Consider the following 26023-nt stretch of genomic DNA (forward strand, 5'->3'; position numbering starts at 1 on the left):
CTCGCTTGCCTGTGTTTGGTTTATTTCTGATTTGTCTCTCTGGTGTTACTTATGATTTTAGCTAGAAGATGCAAGTGTTAATGTTTCAGGGTAGGTCAAGAATAGCAAAGTCACACCTACACCTCAGCAAGAAGGCCTGAGGGAAAAGCCAAATAAGCCAATCTACTGTATGATGAGTGCTAGCAAGCACAGCGATCACAGTAGATCCAAGAGGAAAGTCGTCATGCGACATTAGCAGAAATTCACAGGGCATCCAGGGTTGAATTAGGGAGCCTCCTGAGTGCCATGTCAATATTATCCCAACTATGGGATTCAACAGCTGCTGGTACCACAGGAGGAGGAATCCAGAGTCATTCCTGGTGGTATCTTGGGCAAACTGCACTGATTTTACAGGTATTGTAAGCAGACACATGGGTTAAAAAAACTCATGAAATGAGGACTAGGAGGATGAAATGAGGACTAGGAGAATAACAACTCTGGCCTTGGGTGACTGATTTTATTCATAGGTTGCTCATTCTTCATCTCTAGAAGAGGTTAGACTATGTGGGTTCTATGATCTTTCCCAGCTCTAATAGTCTCTCTGGTCCCATGAATCCAACCTGAGACTGGGGAAAGAGGTTTAGGATGAGAAGTTCCATTCCTTCAATTTTCTCTAGTAAAGAGGAAGGGCAGTTGGTTTCCTGGATAGTAATGTATGTGAATTGCAAGTCTGTTTTGGTCCTTGCCTCACCCCTACTGGATGTTGAGTGGTGCCATTGCCCAGCTGCTGTCCTTAGTAATAGCATGGAGCCCTCCAATGCTCAAGACCTTGAGAACTCTCTATGCCTGCTGAGCCCTGGGGATGCTGCTGAGTCAGTTGAGGAAGTAATGCTACTGAGGCATCTGCCATGACCAGCTGCAGAAAAATCCAGAACCAGGTTTCAAGGTGAACCATGACTGCAGAGTCAGAGATGGCAGCCCCCTCTGAAGGGCTCTTATTTAATTCCTTCTGCCCACCTCCTGTCCTCCAGGCAAACCAAACAGGCAGAGGCTAATGTTTAATGCAAAAGAGTTCAAAGGAAAAAAAGCTTTTAGTATAACCTGCCCTTTCCCTTAGATTCCATCTGAGCAATCTCATCCCACCCACATGTGCCCAACTGGCTCCTAGATTGTTCCTATGGAACAAACTCTCCACCTGCCCCAAGGCCAGTTCCTTTACTCTTTTGTGAGCTCCTAAATGCTTTTAGGGTGGAGGCATCTGTTTGATGGAAGGGTGCATCTAACTGGAGGTGCGTCCTCCCAGTCTCTACTTCTCTCCACAAAACCCGGTTTTCTAAAACTGGCCTGATGCATACGTATCAACTGGCAGCAGAACTGGATGAAATAATTTAAACTGGAGCATGACTATTACAGTTTTATCTTTAAAGAAGTAATTTCCTACCAGCAAGTGCTTTTAAACAATTGGATTCTGACAAAAAAGATTGCAGAAGCTCTTTGCTCCCTGGAATTTATCAGAAGTACAATGGACTCCTACCTATTTCATAGAAGTTTTAAAAAGCTTGTCAATATAGAGCCTAGTAGCAGAATGCCAAGGTTTGCTATGTGATCACAGTCATCACTGTTATTTGGGGGTAGAAAATTAAGGACGTCTGTAGTTCATTTTCTATAATATGGACAATGGCCATATTGTAAAAGTTCAATAAGTGGCTATTTTTATTTAGATTCAGAAAACCAAAATTAAATTAGTGACCCCAGAGTTAAGAGTTATTTCCCAAGATTGTGAATCTTGTACTCCAAAACTCATTTGTGTAGGGGTGTCTTATTTCATTTTGTGTTGCTATAAAGGAATACCTGAGGCTGGGTAATTCATAAAGAGGTTTATTTGGTTTTGCAGAGTGCACAAGAAGCATGGAAACTGCATCTGCATGTGAGGCCCTTAGGCTGCTTCTACTCATGGCAGAAGGCAAAGGGAAGCCGGTGTATGTAGAAATAACATGGCAAGAAGGGAAGCAAGAGAAAGTGGGGGAGGTGTCAGGCTTTTTATAACAACCAGCTCTTACAAGAACCAACAGAGTAAGAATTTATTCATGCCCCCCACCATGGGAGGGTATTAATCTATTCATGAGTCCACCCTCATGTCTCAAACACTTGCCATTAGGTCTCACCTCTAACATTGGGATCAAATTTCAACATGTGATTTGGGGAGACAAACATCCAAACCATAGCATTGCTCCTCTGGCCCCCCCAAAACTCATGTCTTCCTCATGTTGCAAAATATAATGATCCCTTCTCAATAGTTCCCAAAGTCTTAACTTGTTCCAGCATCAACTTGAAAATCCAAAGTGCCATCTGAGACTCAAGGCGAATTAACTGTAAAATCAAAAACAAATTGTTGCCTTCCAAGATACAATGGTGGTACATGTTTTGGATAAACAGTCCCATCCCAAACGGGAGAAATCATTCAAAAAAAAAAGGAGTAACAGCCCCCATCAAGTCCAAAACCCGGCAGGACAGATGTTAAATTTTAAAGCTCCAAAATAATCCTTGACTCCGTGTCTTGCATCCTGGGTACACTGGTATGAGGAGTGGGCTCCCACGGTCTCAAGCAGCCCTACTCCCAAGGCCACTGGCTGCTCTCACAGGTTGGAGCTGAATGCCCGTGGCTTTTCCAGGCTGAGGTTGCACACTGCTGATGACTATAATTCTTGGGTCCTTGCAGCAGCAGCCCCAATCCCATGGCTCCACTAGGCATTACCCCAGGGAGGACTCTCTGTGTTGGCTCTGCCCCCGCAGCAGATTTTTGCCTGGGCATCCAGGCTTTCCTATACATCCTCTGAAATCTAAGTGGAAGCTGCCAAGCCTCCATGACTTTTACATTCTGAGTACCTGCAGACTTAATACTGTGTAGACACCAGCAAGGCTTATGGCTTATGCCTTCCAGAGCTGTGACATGACTCATACCTGGGGCCACTGAGGCCATGTGAGCCATGGCTGTGCCATCTGGAGTGGTGGGGATACAGGAGCAGTCTCTAGGCCTGTCCTCTACCCAAACCATTCTGTCATCCTAGGATTCTGGGCCTGGGATGGAGGGGTCAGCCTCAAAGTTTTCTGAAATGCCTTCAGGGCCTTCTTCTCATCATCTTGACTAATAACACCTGGCTCTGGTTCAGTCACACTAATCTCTTTAGCAATGGTTGCTCTGTAGCACTCTCAAATTCCTCAAACCCTTGGATTCCTTGCCTAAAAATGCTTTCCTTCTCTATCACATGGCCAGGCTATGAAATTTCCAAATTTTTACACTTTGCTTCCCTTTTAATTATAAATTCCACTTTTTAGTCATTCCTTAGCTCCCATAATTTAGCATAGGCTTTTAAAAGTAGCCACGCCACTTCTTGAGTACTTTGCTGCTTAGCAATTTCTTCTGCCAGATACCCCAGGTCATCATTCTTAAGTTCAGCCTTCTACAAAGCCATAGGGCTTGGACACAATGCAGCCAATTTCTTTGCTACTGTTTATCAAGGACAACCTTTGCTCCAGTTTTCGGTAAGTTCCTCATTTCCATCTGAGACCTCCTCAGGTGACCTTTGTTGTCTGTATTTCTATCAGCACTTAGGTCACAACCACTAAATCGATCTCTTAAGAAGTTCCAGCCGGGCGCAGTGGCTCACACCTGTAATCCCAGCACTTTGGGAGGCCGAGACGGGTGCATCACGAGGTCAGGAGATGGAGACTATCCTGGCCAACATGGTGAAACACTGTCTCTACTAAAAAATACAAAAATTAGCCAGACATGGTGGCCCAAGGCTGTAGTCTCAGCTGCTTGGGAGTCTGAGGCAGGAGGATCACTTGAACCTGGGAAGCAGAGGTTGCAGTGAGCCAAAATCGTGCCACTGAACTCTAGCCTGGCAACAGAGCGAGATTCTGTCTGGAAAAAAAAAAAAAAAAAGAAATTCCAAACTTCCGAGTCCTCCAAACTCTTCCAAACCTCTGCGCATTACTCAGTTTCAAGCCACTTTCACATTTACAAGTATCCTTAATGCAACCCCCAGTCCTCAGTACCAATTTTCTGTCTTAGTCTGTGTTGTGTTACTCTAAAGGAATACCTAAGGCTGGGTAATTTATAAACAATAGAGCTTCATTTTGCTCATGGTTCTGCAGGCTGTACAAGAAGCATGGCACTGGTACCTGCATCTGATGAAGGCCTTAGGCTGCTTCTAGTTATGGAGAAAGGGGAAGGGAAGCTGGGATATGCAGAGATCACATGGTGAGAGAGGAAGCAAGAGGGAGTGGGGAAGGCACCTGGTTTTCTTTAGCAACCAGCACTGTCAGAAACTAATAGAGTAAGAAATCACCTCCCCGACACCCAGAGGGAGCTAATCTATTCATGAGAGATCTGCCTCCATGACCCGAACACCTCCCATTAGGTCCCACCTCCAACCTCCAACCTCCAACATTGGGACCGAATTTCGACCTGAGCTTTGGAGGGACAAACATCCAAACCATAAAAGAGGGCAATGAGGTTTTGTCAGGGGAGTCCTGGGATACCTGTTTAGTTCAAGATAGGGTGTGCCACATGAGCAGGAAATGCATTGGGAAGGGAATTTGGACCACGTTTTGGCCAAATCCTACCCCAGAATATTTTTTTCTGCCAATAATGACTTAGTCAATTCAGGCTGCTATAACGAAGTACCACAGACTGGGTGGCTTATAAAACAGATTATTTCTCACAGTTCTCAGGGCTGGGAGTCTAAAATCAGGATGCCAGTATGGTCTAGTTCTGGTGAGAGCCCTCTTCCGGGTTGCAGACTGTCAATTTCTCATTGTATCACATGGTAGAAAGACAGCTAGAGAGATCTCCAAGGTCTCTTTTATAAGGGCACTAATCCCATTCCTGAGGGCTCAGCTTCATGACCTAATCACCTCCCTGAAGCTCCACCTCCTACTACCATCACTTTGGGGACTAGCAATTCAACATATGAATTTTCAGATGGGAACACAAACATTCAGTCCATAACAATCTAGTTGCAAATAAGCAGCATTTAATGAAATTGAGATAAAACATAGACTTAGTTTCAAAATAATAATCACATTTTCACTTCTCCTTTCACCCATCCCAGATCAATCACAGATATATATTTTGCTAATGACTTTTCAAATTTATTTTAAAGAATCACTTTAACCAATTGTTCTGATTATCAATGCCTTCATCTGTAATAAATGCTGAAAGAAGGCAACTAGCCAATGAATTTCATCAAAATCTAAGGTGGCAAGAACCCCACCCCACCAAAGAATCATAAAGAATGAATATACCTCTGGCAAATTCAAGGGATTTTTCTTTACTTCATACAGTTTGGGAGGCCCATGCAACTCTCCACAGTAAAAGAAACAGAATTAAAGGTCAAGCCATCCGAGGACTCTGCTCTAGCAGTAGACAGATGGTCCACACTTAGCATCTGGCCTCTGTGCACACATGCTCCAATTTCTGACACAGAGTAAAGATATCTTTTTTTCTAAATTGACCAGGAACATTTACTGACTTTACTGATGCACTTTTTAAAGTCTGGCTTATTGGCATATAATTTACATACAGTAAAATTCACCCTTTTGGGTGTGTCAGCCTATGAATTCTGACAAACTCATATAGTTGTGTAACCACCACTATAAGACAGAAGATTTCTACCAGAGCACTCACAAAGAGGATGCCACAAAAACATGGGGAAGGACATTCTCTCTTTCCTTACAGTAAATATAAGAAACAATTTCATGCAGCTTCATATGTAGACAGAGGGCTCTACTTAAATTGGATAATTTCACTCCCTAAAAAGTTTTGAATGGCTCATGATGCTCTGCATTAGCAGTTCTTGTCTGGGGTGTATGGACAGAATTCAAAGGGCTCATGAATTTAGATGGCAAAAGTTACAGTTTTATTTCTACTAACTTCTAACTACAGTTGATTTCCTTCAATTATATGGGCAGCAAACCATAACCCATACTATATTTATATCATAATTATTAAAGTCATCTCAAAATATCATTTATGCAAAGCACAATTTTGAAATTGCATTAATTGGACCCACTGCTAAATCCTATTATTTAATGTCATCAGTAAATAAGCACATGGTCAGGTGCAGTGGCTCACACCTATAATTCCAACACTTTAGGAGGCTGAGGTGGGAGGATCACTTGAGCCTCAGGGCTTAAGACCAGTCCAGGAAACAGAGGGAGACCCCATCTGTACTATATATATATTTATTTTATTTTATTTTTTTAATTAGCCAGGTGTGGTGGTATGCACCTGTGGTCCCAGCTACTTCAGAGGCTGAGGTGGGAGGATCACGCAGGAGGTCTTGGCTGCAGCCAACTGTGCTCATGCCATTCACTACAGCCTGGGTGACAGAGTGAGACTCTGTCTCAAAAAGAGAAAACAAAAAGAATCATTTATATTACTATATCACAAAGTTGGTTTTAATATATCACAAAGTCAGCTTGATATCAGTATTTCAATGTAATTGGTTTTCTTTTGAATCTTATGCATCTTATTCAACTAAAAACATTATGTTTTGAAAAACTTACAGGTTTCATCAGACTGCCAAAGAGGTCCATGGCACAAAAACTAGATAAGAATCCCAGCTTTGGACAAAGACCACAATTCTCAACAGATCTTTCCAAAGGCACGTATTATTTAGTCCCCTTTTAGTCTTCAACTCATCTCTCATCACTCCTCCCCAACAGCTTCTTATCCACCAAAACATCTGCACACAAGACTGACTGAACTACTTTCAGCTTCTTTGATGGCCCATGTTCTCTCTGCTTCCCCTGCCACATTCTCTCAATTCTCCAAACCCATCCCATATACCCCTGCACCTGGATGATGTTCCCACATTCTTCAGGCTCTGGAAAGCCTTCCTGCCAAACACACACACATACACACACACACACATACACACACACACACATACACACACGTGTGCACATGGCTCAGATCATGCCAGCTTCCTCCATAGCATCCTCTACATCCCCAGCGCAGTGCTTATGACCTTTGGTGTAAATGATATCATCTATTTTCCTCAACAGACTCCAAGCAAGCTCTCTATGTACAGGGACCAAGACAGCCCTGCTCACAGTCATATTCCTGGAATCTAGCACAATCTGGCCCTGAATAAATATTTATTAACGATTTGGTGTTTGAACACATCAAGAATGGTCATTAGTTCCTTCCTTTCCTTTGCTCCTTGGGCTGCCTGCAAAACTAAACTGGAATTCTCTTCATAACAGCTCCAAACTCTAAGATCATGAAACAGCTCCCAATGTTATGCTTCATCCTGATTAACCAAAACACATTTGCTTTTGATCACACAGAGAGGACATCCTCTCTACCTCACCCTGAACTTCCAATAGACATTGTCTAGAATTATACTGTTTATCAGCTTGCTCTAACTTCCCTTTGATTCTAGGTATTATCTCATGCACGTCTAACATCCTAGACATCTACCTAGTCACAGATGAACCAAGTGTTCCTGCAATTTCCCCTAAACTCTCCATTACACTCAAGGGCATTACTACTTCTGCCCCTAGTAAAAGTCCTCCACAATACTCTTATGTTAGGCTCCACAGTCATCCTCTTAGACGTCTCACAGACTGCTGCAGACGGAAAGAACTCTGCCGTCCAGAGAGGGCAGGGAGAGGGGAGAGGTTGGAAGGGGTGTGGAGTAGAGCTCTCATTAAAAATCCTTTAGGGAAGTTTTTTGGGCTATGCATGCTCATTATTCTCTTCCCCCTTCAATTGTGGCTCGACAGGTCTTAGAGCCAGTGCTGAGATCTTAACAGCTGAATTAACCTGTGATTCCTGATCCCAGTGTTGGTCAGTGACATTCATTTATTCATTCATTCAAAACATATTTTTGAAATATTTGAAAATGCCTGTATCAGGCATTGCTTTGCTTAACCAGAGTTTCTGAACCACAAGACACAGAAAGTGATTTGCTTGACGATTTTCTCAGTTCTCCCAGGGATGGCATACAGTGACATTCTAGATATACAGGAGAGCAGGGAATTCATTACACACATAGATACCCTGGGGGATTAGACTGCATTGTCTCATGGAATCCTGGATGGAAAACGCAGTAACGCAGAACAAAGTCCCTCCTGTTGTGAACTTATACGCTGGTGAGGAGAGATGAAAACAGACAGATAATAAACATGGACAGGTTTAGCAAGTGTTATGAGGATTGCAAGTGTGATATAGTCACTGGAAGAAGCAATCAATGAGGGTGTCTTTGAGGAGATGATGACTGAGCTGAGACCTAGAGAATGTGAAGGAGGCAGTCCATTAACACTGCCAGGAAAACAGCATCCTAAAAGACCAGTGTATGTATGCATAGGACTCAGGTAGGTAAAAACCTGGGGTATCTGAGGCACAGAAAGAGGCCAAGGGGATGGAGGGGAGTCTAGTGAAGTATGGGGAGAGTGAGATAAGATGAGTAAGAGGGGCAGGTGAGCCCAAATTGGCGGGCCCTATAGGGAAAGCTAAGGATCCTGGATTTTATTGCAAATGCAACAGGAAGCCAGCAGAGGCTTTTAAACAGGTGAGTGGTGTTATAAAATTTGTTTCTTCATTTAAGTGAGCATCGAACAAGGTTCCTATACAAGAAATGCCCCCAAATTCCCCACCTAGGTCTGGCTTCCACAGGGCAGGCACTCAGAAGGGGCTCCATGTTTGGCTTCATGCTCTCCTGCTGCCTTCTTGAAATTCTTCATTCGTTTTGAGTAAGGGACCCCACATTTTCATTTAGCAACAGGCCCTCCCTGCAAATTACATAGTTGGTCCTGCGTTGTTCTAACAGGGGAAAATAAAAGTCTGTTTGCATAGCAGGACTCTGTACCTTAGGGTCTTGTTTGTGTGCAGCCATTGCGGGAGCTGGTCCTCACTCTCACAAGAGGCTGGAGGTTAGGGCCCAATGAGGTAGGCCCTTTCACACACTGGGGGTTCTAGGTGGGTGCCGAGTTCACCCTAAGATGGCAGAGCCCCTTAAGAGTAGGCGAGCAGAGCCCAAAGAAACCCAGTCTCGTGCCTCCTAGAACCATTGAGTAAGTAACAAGACATTACACAAAACTGTGTTTCCTGGGCCAGCCAAACTTGCGAAATCATTGTCCAGTGACTAAGCATTCCCCATTATACTTCTCCCACATTCCTGCTGGTATAATCACCATAACCGAGAAGGCACGGGGGCGAGAAGACCCCAGAAGACAGAGGCAAGCCCCTCGCAGACCTATATAGGCGCAGACCTACTGACGCCTATAGAAACTGCCAGCCCCCAACCTCTGGTTCTACGACAGGCGACCAGGCAGGCTGAGAGTCAGAGCTTACCAGACAGAACAAGATCTTAGTGCAATTGCAAACTGTGTAGATAGCGAAGTGAAGCAGGTGAAAGAGACCTTTTTCAGCATAAGGAAAGAAATGGTGGAAGTGGAAGGGTAAGGTTTCCAGCACCTCAGGTGCAGAAATCAGGACACGTTTCCCTCCCTCCCTTTAAGGTGAAATGGCAGCCATCCGCGCCTCCGCCTTCCGTCGTGTGCAGGGCTAACACTCGCGCGTGCGAGGCCGCGTGGACCGGCCTCTCTGGGACCCCCTCCAGCAAGCCGATCTTCAGCCCCAGGGCTAGCGTGCAAGCAGGGGGTCCCCCGCCCGGCGGAAACCGCCGGGAGGAAGCCGGATGCCGGAAAGCCCCGCTGAGCCTGCGTACTGCTCCCGCAGGCTCTGACTTTCGCTTTTCGGTTTCTTCTCAATCCCACTCCTTCTCGCTCCCCGGCAGTTTCCCCGAAAGCACGTGGGGCGGCTCTTCCCAGCAGTCGCGTCCCTCCCGCCGCGCGCGCCGGGCCAGCTGTTTCCGAAGCGATTCAAACTGCACAGCGCAAAGCCAAGGGCCTGGGCAGGCCTAGGCCGCTCTCCCTGCGTTCGGAAAGCTAGGGCTCCAAAGCATTTCTGAGCGGTTTTTGAACACGAATGTGATAGTGGTCATGGTAAACATTAAAAATAAATTATATAGATGTAATATACTACCCAGAAACATTAGCATTTTAGAATATTTTTCCTTTTTCCCTCTGTTTCCATTTATTTACATTTCTATATATTATTACAATAATAGGATAATGCTGTCTATGTTTTCTTTCCGTCATTTTCATTTAATTTTATACGTGGATATTTTCCAATGTGAAATTAAATAGTCTTTGAAAGCCTAACTTTGATATTCTACTATATGAATTGTGCTTTAACTGTCAGTTGGAAAATTCGGTTTCTGATTTTTCACTATTATAAGTGAAGCTGCTATGAACATCATTCTGCATAAAGCTTTCATATATATCTGATCACTTCCTTATAGCAGATTTCTGTAAGTTCAAGAATATTATAGAAACTTCTAAAAAATGATTGTGTTCCCTACATTATAATCATCAATAGAATTCTGGTCGATGTGTTATTTTTCCTTCATGTAAAGAACACAGCTTGCTTGCATATGGCCATTTTCCTAAAAGTATTCATAGCTTTCCTTCATATTGGGATGAAATATGTCATGTACATAGTGCAGTTTTGTTCAAACCATGATATGCTTCCCTGCATTTTAAGCAGCTGCTGTCTAGGAGGCCTCTTGTACTTATTAACTGGGAAGAAGATACACACACCAAGACAGGTAAGTGACTGTACAAAACCCAAATCCAGAGAACTACAAGAAATGATAGAAATCTTTTATTTCAATTCTATTATATTACAGATGAACAAATACAGTTTACACTGATGAACTGACATTCACAGTATAATAGCAAGCCTGACATAAAGGAGGAAAGGTGAAGAGGCATTGACTGGAATTTTTAGAAATTCCTACTATCAGATATTTAGCTTATAATATTATTGTAAACATTGGGGACATATGGCTGAAATACAAAATGGTAGCTGGAAGGAGAGGGAAAGTAAAAACATATTACTATAGATTGGTTCATCAGATTTGTAGCTATCATTTTGAAATAGATCAAGGCTATAAAGAACGCACAGAGCCAGTAAGTTTTTTTTATAGGAATGTGGTAAGGACAAAGATAAAGCATTCCTTGAGGATGAGCGACTCCAGGAGAAATTCCCATGGTTGGGAAGGGCAATGGACCTGTTCCACTTAATTAAGTTCCGCTTACTTAGTTGTTTTAGAATTCAGTTGTAGGATGTTTTGTTTCATTTCATAAATTCTTTATGAGTGATCTATTGCTACATAACAGACCAAACTATTCCCAGAACTTTGGTAAAACATCATTTATCAGTGCTTGTGAGTCTAGGATATGCTGGGGAGTTCAGTTCACCTGGGTCAGGCCCCCACTTTATCTTGCCTGGGTTCTCTCATAAATCTGAGGTCTAAACTTGAACAACTGCTGTGATTCAGCTGTGGTCTGTGTGGTCTCTCATGCTCCTGCAGGCTAGCCGGACTTCTCATGGAGGCTGGGCAGGGTTCTGAGAGCAGAGTGTATAGGGCCTCTTGAGGCCTAGACTCCAAATGTCACAATGTCACGTCTGCGGCAGGGTGGGGAAATAATAGAACAGGGAATAATGTGGACATTATTGAAAATAATTTATCAGGAGAGCCTTCTTAATTTCAATTTCATGTAATGAGAACTATATAACTGATATCTTTTTGCCTTGGTTTGCAGGCTGCACTAGTTATTGTAGATATTTCTGCTATAAGTTGCTTTAAATGCTTTGTGCAACAAGCAGATGTAACTAAGTAAATACAACTGAATGATTTGGGTGTAAAAGAAAAGGTGAGTGAAGACTAGGAATGATACTGTCCTTTCTCCAAGCAAAATAGAGTTCCTCCAAATGGGAAGTATGGAGTAGTTCTTAAGTCTTTCTACTGTAACATCATGTGAATTTATGAGTTACTCTGGTGACTTCACTTCAGTTACTGATCATATGATGTAGTTTCTGGATTCCTCACTGTCCTTGACTCTCCTTTGTCTGTACACCAGTTCAGAGATGAAAAATAGTAAATTTCACCTTACCTGTTGCTTCTGATTGATTGCTGGTGACGAAGTATACCCTGTCATTTGTTGCTCTTTTAAATCCAATACAAGTAGTTGCATTTATTGTTTTAAATGTTATCCAGTTGACCGGAGGCTGAGGCAGGAGAATCGTTTGAACCCAGGAGTGGGAGGTTGCAGTGAGCCAAGATCGTGCCACTGCACTCCAGCCTGGGCAACAGAGTGAGACCTGGTCTCAAAAAAAAAAAAAAAGTGTTATCCAGTTGAGGCCAGGCACATTGGTTCACACCTGTAATCCCAGCACTTTGGGAGGTCGAGGCAGACAGATCACCCGATGCCAGGAGTGTAAGACCAGTCTGGCCAAAATGGCAAAACCCTGACTCTACTAAAAATACAAAAAATTAGCCGGGCTTGGTGACGCAGGCCTGTAATCCCAGCTACTCGGGAGGCTGAGGAACGAGAATCACTTGAACTCAGGAGGCGGTGGTTGCAGTGAGTCGAGACTGCACCAATGCACTCCAGCCTGGCCGACAGAGCGAGACTGTGTCATCAATACATACATACATACATACATACATACATACGTAGTATCCAGTTGGTTTCAGACCAGCAGCAGTCCTTTGGAATATTTAGATAATTGAGAATTTTGATTTAGCGTGGGTACCTGAGGCATGCTGTCTCTTAGCAGAGGGAAGGAGCACACAAGAACAAGTTGATTACAAAGAACATGCAGTTTCAGGTCAGATGGTCTATACATCACAACTGTCCATATTCCTTTGGAACAAGTCACATGGCCAAGGTCAGAGTTACAGCACACAGAGAGGTATACTCTACCCTTAGTGAACCATGGCAAGGGGTGGGAAGGGGCAGAAGAGATTTGAAAATAATGCAGTCTACAGACATAGTGTTAGCTGTTTTTTCTAGTTTTGTGTCTTTTGCAAATTTGACATTGTTGATATAGAGACACAGCTTTCCAAGCTGACTGTTACAAGGCAACCATCACACATTTGTATCTGTCAAATTATGGATTTCTAGGTTTTTGTTTGGCTTTGGTTTGATTGCTTTTTGAAGCAGTCAATATGTTATACAGTAAGAAAATATAAATAGTTTATCCTTTAGGAACACTGAATCTTGGAGACATAAGGATTGGACACTTCAAAAACCATAATATTAGGAAGTGTATAGTTATTGTCCAAATAAATAGACACATATATTATTAGGTCATTCAGAGACCCCAGATTAATTGCTATAGGTTGAGGTGGTTCTAGAAAGAGAATATAGTATTTGGGCTGGGCTTTAACAGGTGGATAAGAATTTGGTAAGTGAAGAGAGTAAGGGGCAAGACTTGCCATTCAGTATGTACAAAGGGGCAGAAATCAGGAAATTAAAAGCATGGGGGGAGTGTTGGAGGTAGGCGAGGTTAGTTGGGAAATGGGACAATGACAGAAAAGGCTGGAAAGAAGGAAAGAGACATTTTGTGGAGGATCCAGACTAGCAGACAACATTTGTGTTGATCATACGTGCAAGGAGAGTTGTTAAGGCTTTTGAGCAGGGAATGACTACATCAATGCAGTATTTTAAGGAATTTAATTTGGCAAATATAGTGAAGGAGAAAGAGACTAGAAAAAGGTAGTATACCTAGAGATTAGCATAGCATTCCAATTCTCAAGTGATGAAGGCCTATGGTAGGATATTGTCATGGATGCTAAAACAAAGGGGAGTAAGGAAGGAAGCATCCATAGATCTTGATGATCCAAATTGGGATTTGGAGTGCCAAATAATCCTATTTGCAGATATTAGAATTATTTAATTCCTTCATGAATATTGAAGCTAATATCTGTGCAAGTTTTATAGTACCAGAAAAAAATATTTTTAACATGTAATCTACCGTTCCTAGAGTCAGCTTTTGATATGGTTTGGCTGTGTCCCCAGCCAAATCTCATCTTGAATGGTAACTCCCACAATTCCCACCTGTCATGGGAGGAAACTGGTGGGAGGTGATTAAATTATAGGGGCGAGACTTTCCTGCGCTCTTTTTGTGGTAGTGAATGAGTCTCACGGAGCTGATCATTTTTAAAATGGGAGCTTCCCTGCACAAGCTCTCTCTCTGCCTGCCGCCATCCATGAAAGATGCGACTTGTTCCTCCTTGCCTTCTGCCGATTGTGAGGCCTCCCCAGCCATGTGGAACTGTAAGTCCATTAAACCTCTTTATTTTGTAAATTGCCCAGTCTCCGGTCTTTATTAACAGTGTTAAAAACGGATTAATACAGCTTTTTTCAGAGAACAGTAAAACATTGTGTTGGTCCTTGGGTAAGAGCAGAAGGGACCTTTTTGGTGCCCTGGCATCTCTTTGCAGAGACGGCTGTTTTCACTGCTAACTTGCTTTGTGAGGGTGCATTTGTGACAAGAAGAACAAATAGATGTGCAAAGAATAAAAAAAAAAAAAAAAAAACTCACACACACACACATATAGGTATATCCATGGGAAATTATTCAGATCCTTCTCCTACCCCAAAGTGCCTAATTATTCAAGGCTTGACTCAAATCCCGTCTACTTGAAGGAACCGATTTTATGAGCATGTAGTCCAAGAAGATTTAGTTTGTCTGGCTTCATTAGTGCCTACCTGGAGAAGTGACATTTGAGCTGAGATTTTAAACTAAGATCTAAAAGATGAGTTAGCCAGCAAAGAGTTGGGTGAAGCAGATGTTGGCTCAAGGGGTTTTCCAAATAGTCGCTAGTGAGAAGTCCCTGAGTTTGGGGAGTTTGGGTTATTTGCAGAACTAAATGCTGAAGTAAGCAAAGCAGAGTGGCATATTATGGGGTTGGAGAAAGAGAGAGAGAAACCAGGGTTTTATAGTATGTATTAAGAAACTTAATTTTATAAGAGCAAAGAAAAGCCATGGAAGGATTTTTCAGGTTGGCAAATGACATGATCTGCTTTTCAGTTAAAAACAAAAACAAAACAAAAAAAACCACTCAAACTCTTGTATGGAGAATGGATTAAAAGGGAGCTAAGGGCTGAAGTGAGGCAGCCATTCGGGAATCTACTGCAGTAATGGGAAAGAGAGAAAAGGGAGGCGGCAGAAAGAAGAAATGGAGCAGAGTAAATGAGACTTGAGAAATATTTAGGAGGAAGAATAATAAGGTTTGAGGTTCAGGTGTTGAGAGGTGAGGGAGAAGGCAATGTCAAAGATGAATCCTAGGTATCTGACATGTGCCATTTCTAGAAAAAGAGCATGTTTCAGGAGAAAGATGAGTTTGGTTCTGAACATAGTTTGTAGAGCTCACTGCACATACAAGTGGAGAAGCAAGTGGGAGTTGTGGGTGTGAAGCTCAGAGGAGAGATGTGGACAGGATAAGCATTTAGGACCCCTCCATCTAGAAAGAAATTGAAGCTGTGGGTGAGGTCATCACAGCACAGCCTTTAGGAGAAGTCCAGGTAAAGAAGCTGAGGAATGTCTGGACCCTGACTACCTTAACATATAATGGTTTGACAGTGGAGGTGGAGACAATGTAGAAAGAATGCCAAAGAGGCAGGAAGAAGCAAGGAGGATGTGTTACCTTTTGGTCGTTCTCTAAGGTATGTAAACAGAACTCCAGTACCTAGCGTGTCAACACGGAACCGGGCTGCAGGTCACCGCCCTAGCGGCCCTGCCCGAAGCCGGAGGAAACACCCAGCGCGCGAGGAAGCAGCGCCCCGCAGAGGGAGGCGGTGGCGCCCGCGGAACAGCCGAGTCTAATTGGCTGAACGCGGAGCCGCCCGGTGATTGGTGGGGGCGGAAGGGGGCCGGGCACCGGCACTGCTTTTTCTTCTGCCGGGTAGTTTCGCTTTCCAGCGCAGAGTCTGCGGAGGGGCTTGGCTGCACCGGGGGACCGCGCCTGGCAGACCCCAAACCGAGCAGAGGCGGCCCGGCACGCCCGGGAGAGGCTGCACCGCCGCCCCCCACGCCTAGCCCTTCCGGATCCTGCGCGCAGAGTGAGTGGCCGTGAGGTTCCGGGTGCTGGGGGTGGGACGCGCCGGGACGGAGTCCTCGGGCCGTGCAGTTGGACGCCGGGCGAGGACGGGCCGTCTGTGCTGACCCGCGAATCCGTGACCCAAAGAACGTGTCCCGAGTATTGCAAGTGCGAGGAGTGCCCCCGTTCTCGGAGATAGCACTGCTCAGCACGATTGCCCTTGCCAGTCGTGCTCTGGCAGTAAAGAGGACTTGTGAAATGGAATTTTCCTCTAGAAGGCACTGCACCTTCCCATTTACCCTCACTTTCTCCCGTTTCCACCCCCCTTTCCATCAGTCACGTTTTCTTCTTTTCGCAGAAAGTTTCATTTGCTGTATGCCATCCTCGAGAGCTGTCTGGGTTAACATTCGCACTCTGTGCATGCAACCTCGACAGTCTTGGCACCTAACGTGCTGTGTGTAGCTGCTCCTTTGGTTGAATCCCCACGCCCTTGTTGGGGCACAAGGTGGCAGGTCAGTAAATGTTCATGGGATCACATGAATGAGTACATGGCTTCGGAATCTTAATTATGTTTCTATGTTTAAAGATGGAAGGGCTTAATGTCTTCCTAGAGTTTAAAAGTGATGTTTAGTTTTTGCAGACCCCCCACCCCCAAAATAATATAATTACTCTTAAAAAAAATTTTCTGAAGAGTTCTGGTATGCAGAGGTGTGGTTGATTGTGCTTTGAATGTTGTTTGTATAGATAGGGAGTTGTTTTCATAGAACAGAAATAGGACTTGAGCCTCCAGCACAGTCCATTGTGCAACCATTGCTAAATGAGGATGCTGGACTCACACTTGTGAGATCATAATATGGTTTGCTTTTTAGTTTCTAATTCCATCTGAAATATACACAATTTGAATTCAACAAACTGTTTTGAGCCCATAGTGTAGGCAGCTCACTGTCCAAGGTCCGTAAGATGTTAAAAAGGAAAATACCCCCACTACTCCACCCCCACCACACCTCACCCACCTTCCGCTGCAGGGTCTCTGGAGGCATCACAGAGCTTTACAAGGAAAACTGGAACTGATGCTCTAATAGAGGTACAGAATTCAGTGAGACACGAGTCAAAGAAAGCTTAATTGTGAGTCTCAGACAACTTAATGAAAGAAGGGACTTTTGTACATAGCGTTGAATGCTGTAGGATTTAGAGATGCAAAAATTCGTGGAGAGGCTGTTCCAAGGGCGAGTAGCTGGAGCAAAGCAGAAGTGTTGGGCACCGTTGAAAAACAGTAAATGACGTGGTGACTGGTTTGCTTTGTTGATGGATGAAGATGGGGTGGGTTGGAAATCCGCCTAGGAATGGACAAATCATAGGATTTTTGCACAGGAGATTGATGTGGTCCAATCTGTGTGCAGCAGAGGCTGGATTGGGAAGGTAGAATGTTGGAGACAGGAAGGCAGCAGGTCTTGGGATGGAGTGGAAACAATCAACTCTAAATCTGGGATTTGAGCTAGGTGATTGGGAGATGGCCATGCCACTCTCTGAGTTGGTAACAGGTTTTGTGAGTTGGTAACAGGTTCTGTGAGAAGATGAGACTGACTCCAGATTTGTGAACATGAGCTTATTTATTTATTTATTTATTTAGAGACGGAGTCTTGCTCTGTCGCCCAGGCTGAAGTACAGTGGCGCGATCTCGGCTCACTGCACCCTTCACCTCCTGGGTTCAAGCAGTTCCCCTGCTTCAGCCTCCCCAGTAGCTGGGACTACAGGTGCACACCACCATGCCCGGCTAATTTTTTTTGTATTTTACTAGAGACAAGGTTTCACCATGTTGCCCAGGCTGGTCTTGAACTCCTGAGCTCAGGCAATCCGCCCACCTTGGCCTCCCAAAGTGCTAGGATTACAGGCGTGAGCCACCTCGCCCACCCAAACATGAGCTTATTAATTCACCTCTTCTGTGCCAGGTGCTACATATATACTAGCTCATCCAGCCTTAACAACCAACTGCGGCAGGGTGTGGAAGCTCACGCCTGTAATCCCAGCACTTTGGGAGGCTGAGGTGGAAGAATTGCCTGAGGTCAGGTGTTTGAGACCAGCCTCAGAAACATAACAAGAGGCTGTCTGCAGAAAATTTAAAAATTAGCCAGGCATCTTGGCTCATGTTTATTGTATTAGTCTGTTCTCATGCTGCTATAAAGAACTGCCTGAGACTAGGTAATTTGTAAAGAAAAGAGGTTTAATTGACTCACAGTTCTGCATGGCAGAAGGCATCTCTTCACAGGGCAGCAGGAGAGAGTGGATGCAAGCAGGGGAAATGCCAGATGCTTGTAAAACCATCAGATGTCATGAGGCCCACTCATTATCACGAGAAGAGCATTGGGGAAACTGCCCCCATGATTCAGTTACCTCCACTGGTCCCGCCCTTAACACGTGGGAATTATATTACAATTCGAGGTGAGATTTGGGTGGGGATGTAGAACCAAACCATATCACTTGCAGTCTGAGCTCACTGGGAGGCTGAGGTGGGAGGATTGCTCTAGTCCAGGGGTTGGAGGCTGCACTGAACTATAATCGTGCCACTGCGCTCCAGCCTGGATGACAGAGCAAGTTCCTATCTACTACACACACACACACACACACACACACACACACACACACAACCACCTTGTTGATAGGGGAGTAAGTTACCTGGGTTCACTTGGCTAATAAGAGACGTTGCAGCTCCCATTGGCTGACAGTCCAGCATATCTGCTTTAGGCACATCCTTATTAGTTACCAAGCAGGAAGGGAGAGAGCCACAGATTTTTCCACTCAGGTAAAATAAAATTGAACTGAAAAAAATCAAATTGCTACAGCAGGAGTGTCAAGGGGCTGGGCTTGGGTCCATTTCTACTGGTATATATGATGATAACTAGCTTTATAGTCCAGACATTTCCTCATGCTCCTTTGGAAGGACATTTTTGGACTAGGCGTGACTTCATGCCTTCATACATGTACTTGGCTACAAGAATGCATAGATACTCTTCCATGCCCTACTTGAAAATCCAGACCCCTTCCCCAGAGGTCTGGCAGGGCAAGATTCCCTTGTGTCCACTCTGCCTATCGCCAGCTGTGTGCTGATGTAAATCCTAAGTTACTTGATGGTCATGGAAAACTTTCCGTTTTCCTAATGGATTTTAGGACTTCCTTATATCAAGTTTTTGTTGTGATTTTTTATCTTTAGGAAAACTGTATAAAAATGGACTTAACAGTTTTCCAAAGAGATAAGTGTTACTTTATCCTTTTAATTGACATTTAATGATGTTGTTTTAATATTTAAAAATCATTACTTCTTTATGCCAGATTTATTGTTTGTAGTAGGCAAAGAGGAAAATATATCTTTCTAAATGTGTATAACAAAAATAATGAATTTTACCATATGAATCATAAATATAGCCGTTTAAAAATATTTGAGTTAAATTACAAATGTACTGTGATTTGTAGGAGAGCATTTTGGGAGAGTCATGTGATTTGTCTTAAAGCAAGTCTAATTAAAATAATGTTTTTCATGTGTTTATTTGATAAAATCACAAATTCATTTTAAAGGCGTGTTTATTGAATATCTACTATGTGGTTGACATTGTTCTGGGGATACACCAGTGCACAAAATCCTCCACCAACATCCATCCCTTCAGGTGGGGAAACCAGACAATAATCAAAATAAAAAATGTGGTAGGTCAGATGGTCGTGTAAGTACTATGAAGAAAAATAAACCAGGGAAGAGAAAGGCATGCATGTTTCCAGGGCGGGAGGTGGTTGCAGTTTAAATAAGGAGGCCAGAGAAGGCTGCCCTGATATGTGGACAACAAGCAAAGACCTGAAGATGTGTTTCGTGGAGGAGAAAAAAAGTTGATCCCCAAAGTCAATTAAAAAGAGGCTTTAGACTATAAATGCCATTTAAATAAAATATTTCTGGGACAAACTATGTTTTGGATTAAGCAAGATATTTAAGAGTACAACCTGATGCCAAGAAGGCTTTCTTTGAAGCTGTGGTTTCCATATACGTGGAAAGAATGTATATTCTTTTTCTTTATAGGATGTCTCAGTGGTATGAACTTCAGCAGCTTGACTCAAAATTCCTGGAGCAGGTTCACCAGCTTTATGATGACAGTTTTCCCATGGAAATCAGACAATACCTGGCACAGTGGTTAGAAAAGCAAGACTGGTAAGGAAAATTCACTAGATAGAAGAAGAAGTTTACACCTTAAAAATACTTGTTGATGAAGTGACGTGGGGCCATGTTTACTGGAAGATGAATTCCATCAATGGCCACTGGGATTATTTGTTGTAGATAAGTTTATTGATTTAAAAAATGACATGTGTCTCAACAAAGTTAAGTATATTAGTCATTAAGCACTTTTATGTAGTTTTGTCAAATTTAATTTATGATAGATACTCCTAAATGCTTTGGACAAGTTAGATAATGCTGACACCAATTAGTTTCCAACTTAGGATCCAGACTATAGAAAGAAGAAACTTAAAAGAAATAAAGCCAAATTAATGGTTAAACATTGATTAGAAATATGAAGAAGGTAGTAAAATTAAGGGGATTTTTTTTAACTGATGGGTGTTCTACTTTAAAATGTATTATTTGCTAGTTGCATATATTTTAAATGTCCTGAAAGTATTTGACATAGAAAGTGAGGGGTCCCCTGGCCGGGCGCGGTGGCTCAAGCCTGTAATCCCAGCACTTTGGGAGGCCGAGACGGGCGGATCACAAGGTCAGGAGATCGAGACCATCCTGGCTAACATGGTGAAACCCCGTCTCTACTAAAAATACAAAAAACTAGCCGGGCGAGGTGGCGGGCGCCTGTAGTCCCAGCTACTCGGGAGGCTGAGGCAGGAGAATGGCGTAAACCCGGGAGGCGGAGCTTGCAGTGAGCTGAGATCCGGCCACTGCACTCCAGCCTGGGCGACATAGCGAGACTCCGTCTCAAAAAAAAAAAGAAAGTGAGGGGTCCCCTGTTGACTTTTCCCCCTCCAGAGATAGTCACCATGAATAGTGTCATGCACAATCTCTTAGAGCTCTAGAATTTTTCATGCTGATTGCATATAAGAGAAATACCACATAAACTACTGCTAAAAGCAGTATCAGTTTCAGAAGAAGAAAATAAACCTAAGAAAATACTTAAATTGTTTTTAATAATTTCAATAAGGAAACCAACATTTGTTTTGTCTGTTTTACGTAGACATTTAGTTCTAGAATGAAATGTGTAAATGTTAAATCTCCTAGGGAGCACGCTGCCAATGATGTTTCATTTGCCACCATCCGTTTTCATGACCTCCTATCACAGCTGGATGATCAATATAGTCGCTTTTCTTTGGAGAATAACTTCTTGCTACAGCATAACATAAGGAAAAGCAAGCGTAATCTTCAGGTATGACCTGGTTTTTGTGTTTTAGTTGAAATGTTCTCATGTTGATGGAAGGCAGTTTTCTTCATTCAGCAAATACAGTTGAGCATACACTTCGTGGTATTTAGAGAAGTAACAGAGACTAAACAACTCCATTTATATTATTTATAGTATCAGTAAATATAGCATAAGTAAAATAAGATATCAATTCATTTTATAAACACAGAAGGAATTTTCAGGGTTAAATGTATCACCTCTTAGGTGTCAGTAATTCTGAGAAAAATGTGATGCTATAATCTTGTTTTACTAAAAACAGTCAATATTTAAACCAAAGAAACGGGGCTGCATTTTAAGAGCAGTGATCTATAGTAGTATATTAAAGCTCCAGGGAACGTTAGTGGTTAGGTTCAGGTCCTTGCTATGCGAATGAGGAATAAGTCCGGAAAGGTTTGACTTTCACCTGAGGAAGGGGTGACTTCAGGAACTAAACTCCACCTTGCCTTGCTTCTGGTGGAGTTAGCCTCTCCTGGAAGAAAAGGTCAAAGAAAGATCCAGACATGAGAGAACATGCTACAGAGTTTTAGGAGTTCTTCAAATGTACTCCCAGCATGCCCTTGGCCTGGCTATCATATTTATGTCCTGTAATAACAGAACTTTTCTGTTTTAATGGAGGTGAAAGCTATCATTTTCTTCTTTCATACAATACAACTGAACTTTTCAGCTTAGGTAATTGGAAGTTGTTTTTTTTTTTTTTTTTTTTCCTTTGTGAATGTATTTACAATTTTATATACCAGTGAGTAGGGAAATCAAATTAACTTTACAGAAATTTGCTCTCATACAGACCTTGCATGAATGCACCTGTATAAAGAGCCATTATTGCCAGTGTTTTGCAAACTAGCTTTGACAATGACAACAGAAAAACCTAAATTAATATCTTTGGTCTGGTTCAAAGCTTAGACCAACAGATGCATTCATTGAGGGATGCCATGTATAGTTTTCATATCATTTGCATTGTCTTGGGATCCTAACAGAAGATAATTGGCCTCAAGAAATATGGAAAGATATTAAAGTAAAAATATTATATGAACCATATGTGAAAATACTTGTTTACTCCAAAAGTACTTTAGGTACCTGCACTTAGAAAGTTAAAGCAATTTTTGTCATAATTTGTGAAAGAAATATTTTGATTTTAACAAACATAGCTTATATAGAATTTAACAGATGAGAGATGAGGTTTCTCAGAGAATATAAACAAATTCATATCAACTTATAATACACAATAATGTAAACATTCTGCATTTTAATTTATTTTTGTTTTAACCCCTCAAATCTAGGATAATTTTCAGGAAGACCCAATCCAGATGTCTATGATCATTTACAACTGTCTGAAGGAAGAAAGGAAAATTCTGGAAAACGCCCAGAGATTTAATCAGGTACTTTTTTCTCACTGAACACAAAAATTGTAATAAATTCAAAATGTATTCATTCATCAAATACTATTGGGGCCCACATCAAAGCAATGGTGAATGTCTCTAATTTTATAGCCCCAAGAAGTGGGAGAATCAGATTTAGAGATTTTATAGAACCAGGCTTTAAGAAAGATCCTAATCTAATGGAATTAAGTTCTAACGAGGAGAGAGACAACATATAAACAAGATACTTCCGGGTAGCATAAAGTGCTGAGAAGATAACATGCTGAGTTCATGGAGTTGCTGGGAGTAGGGTTTTTCCTTTAGACCAGAATCAGGAAAGGCCTCTGAGTTGCTGGCGCAGGAATGGAAGCAGGCAAATAGAGAGTTCTTGCAGCTGTCCAAGGGAGAGGCAGTGGAAGCTTGCGCTCAGTAGAATCGGTGGAGGTAGGAAGAGGTGGACAGGTTCAGGTTATGCTTTGGATGTGGTGCCAATATAGAAGGATCCTTATATTGACGGATTAGATGCAGGAGTGAGCAGAAAGTCAAGGATGATGGCTCTACAGCAGCTACTAGAACCCCTTGAAAACTGATAATGCTGTTCACAGAGCTGGGAAGGCAAGGAGCAGGCAGGGGCAGGAGTTTTGTAGGACACAGTAGGTTTGTGGAGAGAAGAGGCTGATGGGAAAATCAAGGGCTTTGTTTTGAGCAAGATCAAGATACCTATTAAATATTCAAGACATCAAACAGTCAATGAGTCAGAGTTGTACTAGTATCAAGATTTTTGATCATTGTTTTATTAATCCTAATACAAACCTTCCTAGCTGTCAGGGTTCAGCAGAGTTTTGAAGTTGCTATGGCATTTAGTATTCCTTTTTTGAGCAGTGGGGTGGTGACAACAAGCCAACAATCCAATGTTATGGATTGTTCTAGAGGAGCCCATTCCTATACGGATGCCAGAGAACACAGTATGCGTCCCGTGTGCATTTCACCAACAAATAACTACCAAAGTGAACTGTGCGACAGTGGAGAGGGAGACAGTTTAAGTGTGGTGGAAGATGCAAGTCTCCACGCACTGCCTGAGCATTTGTCCCAGTCTGTAGACATGCTGAGATGGGAAATTATTGTTCCCATTATTTTTTGTTTTAATGTAAGAGCTTTTAGAAAATAGATTTAAGAGAATATTGTGCTATCCACACTCTAGTAGACTATAAATGTTTCGTGTGCTGTCTTACAGCACACTAAGTTTTTTTCTTTCTTTTTTTATTTGTGGTGAATAAACTAATTGCGTGTCTGGACAAAAATTTAGGTCCATAGGGTTTGAAGGGATAGGGAGATTTTCTTTCAGGTGGGAGGGAAAGACATGAGGTCGATTCTAAGCTTCCCTTTGCTGTTCCGTCTTTGTGTTCTTAAGGACTAATGGTTACCATATGCTGAGTGCATATCATGTTGCAGGCCCTGTGCTGTGCACTTTATAAACATTATTTCGTTTGAGTAAATACTTTCAAAACTGTCATTGAAGGTAGGTATTCTTATCCCCATTTTAAAGATGAGAAAACTACGGTTTAGAGGTCAGGTACTTTGCTCAGGGCCACAGAGCTAATGAGAAGTAGGTTTGGAATTTAAACCCAGTATTGTCCAACTCTGAAACTAGTTCACTGGAGAAGTCGCTCTTCAGTTTTCTAATCTATGGGATGGGATGTGAGGGCTTTCTGGCTGGAACTTCTCACACCCATGAAGTGCCTATTCCCTTACTTGGACTACTGCTCATTCCATTGAAAAGGACCCCCTTCCTAAGCAGAAGACTTTGTTTGATCTGGGGCCTGTGAGTAACCAAGTTCCCATCCAGACAAGGTCTCTAGAGGTACAGTAGTGAAATGAGAAAGTAAGAGTCAATGACAGCTGAAGTCCCTTCCAACTTCAATGTTTGACATTCCTGTGGTTTCAGTACTCCTGGTTTCTTAGAAAGTTAAAAAGTTAAGGACTCACTATGAAAGTGGTTTCAGTACTAAAGTGTACAGGAGCAGGCAAGCATCTGCTTAGCAGGAGATGGGAGCAGGGTGGAGGGAAGCAGGGAGGGATGAGAGGAAGGAGTAAGAGAATACCAAGGGTTTGAGTGACTTGGAGGGACTACTCCCCAAGTTGGAAGCAGGAGGTTTCTTAGGCCCTGCCACAGTCACCAGGTTTTTCCACCAAGCATCTCCCAGCAAGTCAGTAGAAAGGGGAGGTAGAAGCTGGGGATAGCGGCTCTCTTACAGTCGTTGTTTATATCCCTGTTCTCTAAACCGAGCCTTGGTCATTTGGGAGGAGGCCTGGGAAGTCAGAATTCTCTAGTGACCTAGTCCCTCTCCCTAGGTGTAGTATCCCAGCTGTTACAAAGCCCACAGGATACAGTGCCCACGTCCTGCTGGCTTAGAAGTTGTATTAGTCTGTTCTTGCATGGCTATAAAGAAATACCTGAGACTGGGTAATTTATAAGAGAAGAGATTTCATTGACTTACGGTTCTGCAGGCTGTACAGGAAGCATGGTGCTGGCATCTGCTCAGTTTCTGGGGAGGCCTCAGAAAACTTACAGTCATAGCAGAAGGTGAAGGGGAAGCACACACATCACATGGCCAGAGCAGGAGGAAGCCAGGGAGAGGTGCTCTACACTTAACCAGATCTTGTGGAAACTCATGATCACGAGAATAGTATCAAGAGGATGGTGCTAAACTATTCATGAGAAACCGTCCCCATGATCCAGTCACCTTCCACCAGGCCCCATCTCCAACACTGGGGATTACAATTCATGAGATTTGGGCGGGGACACAGATCCAAACTGTATCAGAATTAGACAACAGCAGAGATTTCCCTGCATAGGCAGAAAGCTGTATGGAACTTCTTAAAGTGACAACTCATCCCGACCGCCCAGAGAAACTCCTTTTGTCACTTAGTGATATGTGGCACCTTGGACTTACAGAGGATACCAATAACGTTCATGTATTTCTATTGCGCACTTTACAGCTGATACAATTCACATGCTTTGAACTTCTACTATTGGAGAATATATAACATGAAGGAAAACTTCCTCTGAAGAGAGAATAACTTTGATGATGTATGCCTGATAAAGATAAAACAAAAAATTGTGGACCAATTTTACTTATGAGTATCAAGATAAAAGTCCCCAATAAGATATTAGGGATCAGAATTAAACACTACATTAAGAAAAGACATGACCAAATATGATTTATTATAGGTCACAAGGGTAGACCATGACTGGGCAACCTATTGATGCAATTCACTAAAT

The 26023-nt window shown here is 42.8% G+C and overlaps 1 protein-coding gene and 1 long non-coding RNA gene across 3 annotated transcripts in view; one reads left to right on the plus strand and one right to left on the minus strand.

The window, feature by feature from the left end:
* Positions 1-10749: 10749 nt before the first annotated feature.
* LOC126932640 (uncharacterized) lies at positions 10750-15702 on the minus strand. Its single transcript, XR_007718259.1, has 3 exons — positions 15558-15702; positions 12016-12223; positions 10750-11527 (listed from the first exon to the last, which is right to left on the minus strand). It is a non-coding gene; the product is annotated as an uncharacterized LOC126932640 (long non-coding RNA).
* Positions 15703-15744: 42 nt separating this feature from the next.
* The window catches only part of STAT1 (signal transducer and activator of transcription 1), a 44810-nt gene continuing 34531 nt past the window's right edge, over positions 15745-26023 (plus strand). Inside the window, exons 1-5 of one of the 2 annotated variants that reach the window (XM_050751704.1) lie at positions 15745-15972; positions 16309-16462; positions 20011-20139; positions 21208-21352; positions 22663-22761. In XM_050751704.1, coding sequence (XP_050607661.1) covers positions 20012-20139; positions 21208-21352; positions 22663-22761 — 372 coding nt within the window. In that variant the 5' untranslated portion in view covers positions 15745-15972; positions 16309-16462; position 20011. The remainder of the gene's footprint in view (positions 15973-16308; positions 16463-20010; positions 20140-21207; positions 21353-22662; positions 22762-26023) is intronic. The other variant, XM_050751705.1, reaches the window with a different exon arrangement.

Source organism: Macaca thibetana, chromosome 12 (assembly GCF_024542745.1).
Source record: "Macaca thibetana thibetana isolate TM-01 chromosome 12, ASM2454274v1, whole genome shotgun sequence".
Classification (NCBI taxonomy): domain Eukaryota; kingdom Metazoa; phylum Chordata; class Mammalia; order Primates; family Cercopithecidae; genus Macaca; species Macaca thibetana.